Raw genomic sequence first — 10,194 nt, forward strand, 5'->3', positions numbered from 1 at the left:
ACAACAGGCCTGCAGGCTGCAGAGCTTTTTATAACTCCTACTCCTCTTCACCTGACAGCAGAGAGTGAACTCTGGAGAATGATAAAACCTCCAGGTCTTATGTTCAAATAGTTCATTTAATGTGTTTAAAGCAACTGTCTATAGTCTATATATATTAATTCAAAAAACTAATTTAGCCCAAGTGTGCCAACTCTCTCAGAGCTCAGATGTTTTTAAAAGAGGAAGGCTAAAGTCGAGTGAAGTTTAGGGTGCAAGATGATTTACATTTCAGAGAGGTGGATTATTTATTTATTTACTCTCTTTTTGTTTGTGTATCTCTAATCTAATGTATCTGTTTATTTATCTATCTACTCAAAACCCATCTGTTCAAGATCGCCTACTCACTCTAACATCTTAACTGCAATTACACTGTCCTACATTTCATTTATTTCATTGTATGCTGTTTTTAATCCATCGTTGTTTTTTAAATGTTGATTGTTGTCCAGTGTCCTTGTGTGTCTTCAAAGGCGCTTCTAAATAAAATATATTATAATTATTATTATTTGTTTTCTGTCCTTGAGCATGAAAAAAGGGTATAGAACATTTTTTTTATGTAAGAGGAAATTTAAAAAAAATGAAGATTGGTAAATTTATGTAAGAATTATTCTAGATATTTTAAAAAGGAATTTTCAAGAAATTGATTTGAATGCATTTTCCATATGATTCAGTAATGCAACCTTGATATGGTTGCATTTCACAAGGGACAAGTGGAAAGGATTTGCGTAACTTTAGGGGTTTTCATTTTAAGTTTTATAAATGCAATAATCTTTTTCTTATTTCTGTTTAGAATAGATTAGAATAGAATAGAATAGATGTTTATGGCCATTTGCACAGGTACAGGACAGTACAGGTACATTGGAATTCTTGTGCGTTTCTCCCTGAGTCAGCTTCTACAAAAAAAGTTAAAATTATACATAAAATGGAAAAAAAAGAGTAGAAAAGTACAAAAAAAAGTAAAAGTAAAAATAAATAAGTTGTAGTAACAGCTAAGTGATTTAAAATAAACTGTACAGAAGTTATAAACTGTATTAAAGCAAAGATATAATAAAAAAATATATAACAAAGGGGAACACTGTTCAATGAAATGAAAATATAAATATGTTATTAACTTTCTACATCTCTTATTGCACCTGAGGTTATTGCACACATATTTTTCACATTATATAATTGCACTGTTTTTTGTTTTTCAGGATAATATTGCACACTTATTACACACTATTACTTACACTTGTTTTCATGTTTAACTGTCAAATCTTCCATTCGACACTGGAAGATTTACTTGATCTTATTTTGGTTGTGTGACTATTTCTAAACGAGCTTCTGCTGTTTTTAAATCAGCTGTGTGTTAAACTGGCCGGTAGGTGGCAGCAAACGTCCGTACAAAAAAAAAGAAAATCCACACGAAGAAGAACCAGGACGTGACGTAACGTGCGGAATCAAAACAGTTAAAAAAAAAGAAGAAATGTTGACAGCTGCTGTCATAGCATCACGAATACGTTCATAAAATGCGATGGGAAATGTTACTGTCAATGCGGAAACAAAGCCAGACTATTTAGCAGACGGCTTCGTGCACTTTGTGGACTTTTTAAAGGGACTGTGGAGGGATGCTGAGCAGAGGAAAAAGGTTGTTTTGGGTAGTTTATCTTCTCGCTCCATGGCGGTCTATGGGCTGAGCATTACCATATATAGACCGACAGCAGAGCTCCCTCTCCGGGGAGGCTGACGAGACGGCAAGCTTGCACAAAAAAACAAAGAAAGAAAACAAAACACAGCTTCAAACATGTCATCTGAGCAGATTATCGCCATCGTCATGGATGATAAAATCTTCGAGGTGAATAAAAAGAAGCTGATAGAGAAGAGCGACTACTTCCGGGCGCTGTACAGCTCCGGGATGAGGGAGTCCACGGAGGACTCGGTGCAGCTGCAGGGACTCAGCGTGCCCGGCCTGGAGCTGGTCCTGGAGTTCATCAACACCTCTAAAGTGCAGGTGGTGAATGAGACTCTGGAGGATCTGATTGAGACCGCCTCCTTCTTGCAGGTCACCTCCATCCTGAAGCTGCTCACCTCGGAGATCCGGCTGGACAACTGCGTGGAGCTGTGCAGCCTCTCGGAAGTGTACGGGACCCACGATCTGCGCCACGCCTGCCTCAAGTACATGAGCTGCTACTACCACCCCATGCTGAGGAGGCCCGAGTTCTGCAGCCTCCCTCCAGCTGTCAGAGACCAGGTCAGAGACATGCGGATGAAAGGCACCGCCACCCTGGTAGCCATTGGGGACTTCACCTGCCTGTCCCTGGATGTGCCGGATCAGGATGAACCCTGGTCCATGCTGAGGTACGGGGAGGTGGAGCAGAGATGGAAGCCGCTGGCGAACAACCTGCCCCCTGATATGATCAACGTCAGAGGGTACGGGTCAGCTGTGCTGGATAACTACCTGTTCATAGTGGGGGGGTACAGGATGACGAGTCAGGAGATCTCCGCGGTGCACTGCTACAACCCCTGCAGGAATGAGTGGAACCAGGTCGCCCCGCTCAACCAGAAGAGGTATACAAAACTATATATATATTTATATATGGACCAAAACTCATATCGCAATATTTTTTCACCGAATGGCGATACTCGATGTATATCGATATGTCTTTTATTAACAAGTTCATCATGTTCATGAAAACAAACTACATGTTTGTGAAGTTAATTCATTTTCTGCATAACAAAATAAACACAGTTGTGTGTTTTGTTATCCATCTGTCCAGAGAGAGAGAGAGAGAGAGAGGAGCAGCATGAAGAGAGAGAGAGAGAGAGAGAGAGAGAGGAGCAGCGTGAAGAGAGAGAGAGAAAGAGAGAGAGAGAGGAGCAGCGTGAAGAGAGAGAGAGAAAGAGAGAGAGAGAGGAGCATGAAGAGAGAGAGAGAGAGAGAGAGAGAGAGAGAGAGAGAGAGAGAGAGAGAGAGAGGAGCATGAAGAGAGAGAGAGAGAGAGAGAGAGAGAGAGGAGCATGAAGAGAGAGAGAGAGAGAGAGAGAGAGAGAGAGAGAGAGGAGCAGCGTGAAGAGAGAGAGAGAAAGAGAGAGAGAGAGGAGCAGCGTGAAGAGAGAGAGAGAGAGAAAGAGAGAGAGAGAGGAGCATGAAGAGAGAGAGAGAGAGAGAGAGAGAGGAGCAGCGTGAAGAGAGAGAGAGAAAGAGAGAGAGAGAGGAGCATGGAGAGAGAGAGAGAGAGAGAGGAGCAGCATGAAGAGAGAGAGAGAGAGAGAGAGGAGCAGCATGAAGAGAGAGAGAGAGAGGAGCAGCGTGAAGAGGGAGGGAGAGAGAGAGAGAGAGAGAGGAACAGCGTGAAGAGGGGGGGAGAGAGAGAGAGAGAGAGAGAGAGAGAGAGAGAGAGGAGCAGCAGCGTGAAGATAGAGAGAGAGAGAGAGGAGCAGCATGAAGAGAGAGAGAGAGAGAGAGAGAGAGAGAGAGGGAGCAGCATGAAGAGAGAGAGAGAGAGAGAGAGAGAGAGGTGAACTCTACAGAAGAAACATATAACGTTATTTTAATGCAACATGAACTATATTGATATTAACGATATTGTCCTCACCTATATCTGGATATAAGATATATCGATATATCGCTCAGCACTTGTTCCACTCACTGCGTTCTGCATCCATCAGGTCCAACTTCAAGCTGCTGGCGGTGAACGGGAAGCTGTACGCTGTAGGGGGTCAGTGTCTGGGCACAGTGGAGTGTTACAGCCCGGAGCAGGACTGGTGGACCTGCGTGTCCTCCATGCCCGACCCCTTGGCTGAGTTCTCTGCCTGTGAGTGCCAGGGGATGATCTACGTCATGGGTGGATACACTGCAAGAGGTCGGTAGAACTCGAAAAGCATCAAAATACCAAAAGAGTGTTTCTAAAGAGTGAACAACATGTGACACTTTCAACAGAAACTGCACCAATAGAAGTTTTGTCAGACATCCCAAACCTCCTAATTTATCTATTTTAGTTGTTAAAAAGTCAGGCTCGATGGAAAAAAAATCTATGTGACCTCAGTTTTCTTTCTTCCTACACTTTGATACTGTACTAGTGAATAATAAACAATATTGAAACCTGTTCTGATGCAACAGCAGAAAATAAAGAAGTCCTAGGCACCCAATAGAAGCTAATTTCTGTTTTATAATGAATAAAAACTGAAAGAGAATTCCAACCAAATGCAGTGGTAAGGCAGCTTTGGGTTAAAAATATGACTGAAGGTCTGAAGTTTTTTAAATTTTTTAAATTTTTCTTAAATTTTTACTCCTTTTTTTATTGAAGGGTTTTTAAATTAAAACAGAAACAGGCAATGGGAAAAAAATACAAGTGAAAACTCTAAACCTGCCAGAACAACCCCCCCCCCCCCCCCCCCCCCATCGGATTGTTGATGGACGGTTTGCCTCCCCCCACCCCCTTGCTCCCTATCCCTCTTCCTGCATCTTATCCCATCTCTCCCCCTATCCCTTTCCAACCCCGGTGCAGTCTCGGCCTGTGAAGGCTGTTTCATCATGAGCCGGGGATCCAGCCGAAGATTTCTGCCTTTTAATGAGGCAGTTTTTTCTTACCACTGTAACTTTAGCTGCTTTGCTAAAGTGCTCATGATGGATAGGCCGGGTCTTTGTAATATAACAATGAGTAAGGTCTTTTATCTGCTTTTTGTAACATAACAGTGAGTAAGGTCTTTTTACCTGCTCTTTTGTAAAGTGTCTTGAGATAACACTTGTTATGAGTTGACGCTATACAAATAAAATTGAATTGAAAATTGAATTGAATTAAACATAAATTATTCAGAGGCTATATGTTCCCAAGCCTGCCTGCAAGTTCCCCCTCCCCCCCCCCACGCATGTTCCCAGTTTCTTACATACATATATCCACACAAACCTATACATACATACATATCAATCAATAATAAATGATTAATAAAAATAATAAATAAAATAAAAAACAACAACAAAAATGAAGAATACAATTCATGCATCCATGTTATCCTAAAATATGTTCATGTTGTCAGAAATAGACTGTGGACTGACAAGCCCCTTATTGGTGCCATAGATAACAGGACCACATGCTAAATATTCACAGATATTTAGAAGGGTTGGTCTGGTGTAAACCTCTTTGTGACATGATGTGTTGTCATTGTTCCACATTTTAAAGAGCGATTGTTTTACCTGTAGACATTTTTAGTTAGAGAATACAGTATTTTATAAATTCCTGCCTGTTTATATATGTCTCTAAATACATACATATACACATATATATATTTATATACATGCACTTACTCACATACATATACCCATTCTCACACATACATGAATACACATACTCAAAGTGCACATATACAGTATATACTTACATACACATGTGCCGACCATATACATACATTATTATTATCATATTCCCCTTTTCTTTTTTTCTTTTTACTCCTGAAAACTGAGCGTCACATGGAGGACGGGAGAGTGTAAAATAACTCCCGTTCATCTCTTTTTATCCTCTGACTCAGCGGTTTATGAGATGGGGGGGTTGAAAGCCTTCAAGAAGACCGAGAGGTCAAAAGATGATTAGACGGATAAGAAACAAAAACATTTACTTTTCCAAAGCAAAAAAAAAAGGTTCATTTGTTTTCTTCAGTAATCTGCTTCGACAGCAGTAAGCGATGGGTTTTGTTTTTGTTACTTTTCTGTCGGCTTCATCACCCAGGATACATATTTATCAGAGGTTGTTTTATGTAACCTGGCAGGAAGACTGCAGTCAGGTTTGAAGTAATCTCTGTCTTTTCATTAGTCTCTTTACAGTGAGAAAGTTAATTCCCCAAGTATTTTTTATATCCCACAATGGCTGCTTCCATCACATTGAATGATTTGCTTTGTCTTTAGTGATTGTCATTGGAGATTTTTTTGCAGGCGCTGAGCACATACACAAAAATTTGACATTTTAACCAATTAATTTGGAAAACACAAATTAAAATAGTCTTTATTTTGCTCCCATTTTTCCACATGCGTCTCTGCATGCATTAGGTCGAATCATCAGTGGTGGGTGTTTCAGGTCTCTTGACATTATGCACCTTCACACAGGGTTGATTCAACTCTGGCTGAAGTCCCAGAAGCACTTACGCAGCTCTCTTTCGTTTCATACAAAGCCATCTACAGGATCTGTTCTGCTGCCTCACTTGATGGCTTTTTTGTTTTCTTAGCCATGGTTTTTCCAGGAGGCTGAGTCCCCTGCTGAGTTTTGGTTGAAACACCTTTTGATTTTGATTAAAGACCTTTTTGCAAATGTAACATATTTTTTGTTCTGTGTACGTCAGACAGGAACACAAGCGTCCTCCGCTACTGCCCCATCTCGGACACGTGGACCGTTTTCCGCTCCTGTTCGGCGCACATCCGCAAGCAGCAGATGCTCTCGGTGGAGGACACCATCTTCCTGGTGGGCGGCTACACCCACGAGCTGGCCCAGCGGCAGCGGCGTCCCAGCCAAACGGAGGACGTGCTGACGGTGCAGTCGTACAACGTCACCACGGGGGAGTGGCTCCATCTGAAGGACAACACGTCCAAGTCGGGCCTGAACCTGACGTGCACGCTGCACAACGACGGCATCTACATCATGAGCCGGGACGTCAGCCTGCCCACCAGCCTGGAGCACCGCGTCTTCCTCAAGTACAACATCTTCTCGGACGCCTGGGAGGCCTTCAGGCGCTTCCCTGCTCTGGGACAGAACATGCTGCTGTGCTCGCTGTACCTCCCCAACCTGCTCTGATGGTGACATGAACATCGAGGGGGGGGTGGGGGGGTGGGGGGGGGCCTTTAACACAGGCCAGTCGGTTGTTCTTGCACAGGGTAGGTTTCTGTTGCATTAGTGGGAGCACTCTCTGGTTGCCAGGTTGGACACCTCGTGACCTCTGTGCCTATAAAAAAAAAAAAAGCACTACATTGTACATACTGCTGTGGATGCAAATACAAAAGCTACAATGACAACAAGTATGAAAGTGATGAAGCACCGTGGTCCATCAACAGCATTGGAACAGCCCGGCCCCAGTTTGTGCCTCTCATGTGTTTAAAATTGCATTCAAGTAACGGGATCACCATCTGCTTCTCTGAATCGAAATGAACCTGGAAAGTTTGAAAAATCCAGAAATGTGTCATTCCAACAAAAACCTTCTGCTGGTCTGAGGATATAACCAAGACGCTCTTTACAACTTAGGTGAAAAAAAGACTTTGTCTGATGCACAATTAAAGGACCAGTGTGTGTAGGGAGAGATATTATGTGTCATAGCTATATTATAATGTTTATTTTCAAGTCACAAGAACACCAGGAATGATGTGTTCTCCTCATCTTAGAATGACATCTTTATTTCTACAGGGGAAGCCGGTCCCAGCCGTGTTTCTGCAGTAGCCCAGAACAGACCATGAAGGTTTATCACGGGTTTAGTGTCCACCATAGGTTCTCCTCCAAGCTTGGAAGGAGACTTTATTATCATTCAAGTTAAATACTACAAACCGCCTCTTAAAAATCATTTGAAACTTGTTTCCAACATGTTTCTGAAGATTCTTCTTCCTTTTTTTTTTTTACACTGTAGCAGACGTAATAGTTTCCTCTCAGGTGGTCCAGCAAGTCTTTAGGATTCTGTATTTATCTTCAGAGCAGCACTAAGTGTTATTTAATGATCATTGTTGACCTTTTAGAGAAACAGATGTTTACCTCATGTAACATTAACACTTGAGGGCCACAAACTGAAGCTGCATAACAGCATGCTTTAAAACCTCTGGGGCTACAATATTCTCCATGTTTACACTCCAGATGTGGCATTGGCGTACATGTTGAATCAAATTCACTACAAACCTTAAAATATCTCAGAAACGTAATGTCCTTATGTACTGTACATAGCAGATACTCCTGATTACGGCTTTGGTTTTACACTGCCAGTTTTTTGAGATTTGATGAAAGTGACTGTTTGGGATGACGAGGCTCAGAGGGAGCTTCATGTGTTCTTTATACTCTTGCACTTGTCTTATTTTTTTTTTCCCAGAGAAACACTAAGCAAAGCTTAAAGCGCAACTCCATGAAATGAACGCAGCACATGTGCCTTCTGCAACCTCTCCTAACTTTATAAAAATTAAAAAAAAAAGCACAAAATGCAAGACTTTGTTACATTGCCAGCGACTGACCAAAACTGCTGTTTTATTTTCTTCTCTCTGCTGAAGCAGATTTTGTGTTTGTTGAGGTTCTTCTCAGTTCCTTGATTACATATTGGGAGTGTGTGGGTGTGGGAAACGAGCCTCAAAGCAGATTTTATCCCTGAACTCTTTATTGTTTTGGTGAAATGCAGCAGTGAAAATGTTTGGTTTGGTGGATTTCAGATTCTCTCTGTACAACGGTTCTTATTTGTTTGACAGTTTTGGAATTTAGGTCATAATAATAAAGATGATGTTCAGGGGTCTGTTCTGATGTTTGTCCTTTAATTTATCCTTTTTTAAGGTCTTATTTCTTCATTTTCTCTTGGATGTGTTCTATTTTAGTGCAAAAATCTTTCGACAACATCTTGCCGGTTTTTGGACCCTTGAGAAAAGATCGACTCATGTATTCCAAGGCGTTTTTTCGCCTGGTGCCATGAAATATAAATAAGTATATGTCGAAGGTTTTGATATGTTTTAAGATTTGGTTCAAACTAAAGAGACAAAAATCTGTAACTTACCTTTATCGTAGTCTATCCATGAAGATAGTTGAAAGCAGCTACACAGGTGATCTCACTTCAGATCTCTGTGATTGACATCTCTCTCCCTGTGTGTGTGTGGGGGGGGAGACAAGTGACAGAGACATCCTCATTACTGATTTCCCCCTTTGCACCGCTGACAGTGTGACCTGTCACAGCAGGTGAAGCTCAGGTGTTAACTAAAGTAATGACATTAATGATGGCTGCCTTCTCTCCAAGCGTTCCAGAGAGATTATCAAAGTAGTTGCAGATTAATTTATTCCAAAAATTCGTATTTCATAAACTCCTCAAAAATGTATTTTTATCTTAAGCTTTCAGACAAATGAACTAGAGGAAGAAATACAATGTGTTGCTCTGTAATGTAGGACTGCAGAGTAAGTCAAGTATTCAACTTAAATAGTGAAAATACTCCAGGACTGAAGTAAACTACCTTCCACCACAGATGTTTACAGAAACAGTCAAATATATATAACATGGCACTCACCTGAAAGCTCTAATGCTGCTTTACTACTCAGTCCTCTTTATGTATGCTTATAGTACATTTAGGACTTTTGAAGAATGTCATCTATTAAAACCCCTCAACGATGTTGCATCACTCGTCGTTTTTCTCACACATCTACGTCTGCTGAAATTAATGTCTCTGATTTGAAAACTTGCAAATGTAGAAAATCTTAGCCTCAATTCAGGATTTTTTTTTTGAGAGGAATTGAAATCCCATGGGGAAAAAAAGACAGCAAGTAATTACAGAAAGAAAACGACCAGCAGGTGGCAGCACAGTGCTTTTAGAAGATTATCCACTTCACCTTCACAAGGACTTAACCCTAAAACAAAATCACACATTTCCTAATAAAATCTTCATTTTTTTTTGCGCTGCCTTTGAATATGAACATGAGTTTTTCTGATTAACACACAATGAAGCAACACTTGACTGTTTTATAGAAACACCTGTAGGCTGAAAGATGAAGGCTTGTGTCACCATGTGGAAGGTCATGAACGCTGACGGACGGGATATTCTTGGCTTTTGTTAAGTGCAGACAAATGGATAGATGGATGGATGGGTAGAAATGGTGTTTTCTGATTCAGGGCGGTCACAGCGGAGGCAGAGTAAAAATCAATTGTGACCATCAGTGGTGGAGATTGATCTCCTGTGTACGGGGGGTCAGATCGGTGTGATCTCTCTCACACCTCCACAGAGGACTTCAAACGGTGTCAGGCTTTACAGATGAGATGGAGTGACTTGATTATCTCATGGGGAGAAGGTAGTTATTTTGGCAGTTAATTAGAGTGAATATGATTGCAGAGTAAAGATTTTTCTTTCTGATAAAGAGTCAAGTGAGAAAATGTAGTTTGAAGCCGGAGGTGAGCATGCGTCTGTGTAGAGTGTGTGACGGAAAAGAGGAGGGTTCAGAGACGAGGGAGAGAGAGAGAGAGAGAGAGAGAGAGAAC

At 41.3% G+C, this 10,194-nt stretch overlaps 1 protein-coding gene across 1 annotated transcript; it reads left to right on the forward strand.

The window, feature by feature from the left end:
- The first annotated feature begins 911 nt into the window (after nucleotides 1-911).
- Nucleotides 912-8,475, forward strand: klhl42 (kelch-like family, member 42). Its single transcript, XM_020646566.3, has 3 exons — nucleotides 912-2,583; nucleotides 3,685-3,878; nucleotides 6,346-8,475. The coding sequence occupies exons 1-3, from the start codon at nucleotides 1,820-1,822 to the stop codon at nucleotides 6,792-6,794; spliced, it is 1,407 nt and encodes a 468-aa protein (XP_020502222.2). The 5' UTR covers nucleotides 912-1,819; the 3' UTR covers nucleotides 6,795-8,475.
- The last annotated feature ends 1,719 nt before the right edge of the window (nucleotides 8,476-10,194 follow it).

Source organism: Labrus bergylta, chromosome 23 (genome assembly GCF_963930695.1).
Source record: "Labrus bergylta chromosome 23, fLabBer1.1, whole genome shotgun sequence".
NCBI classification, from domain to species: Eukaryota; Metazoa; Chordata; class Actinopteri; order Labriformes; family Labridae; genus Labrus; species Labrus bergylta.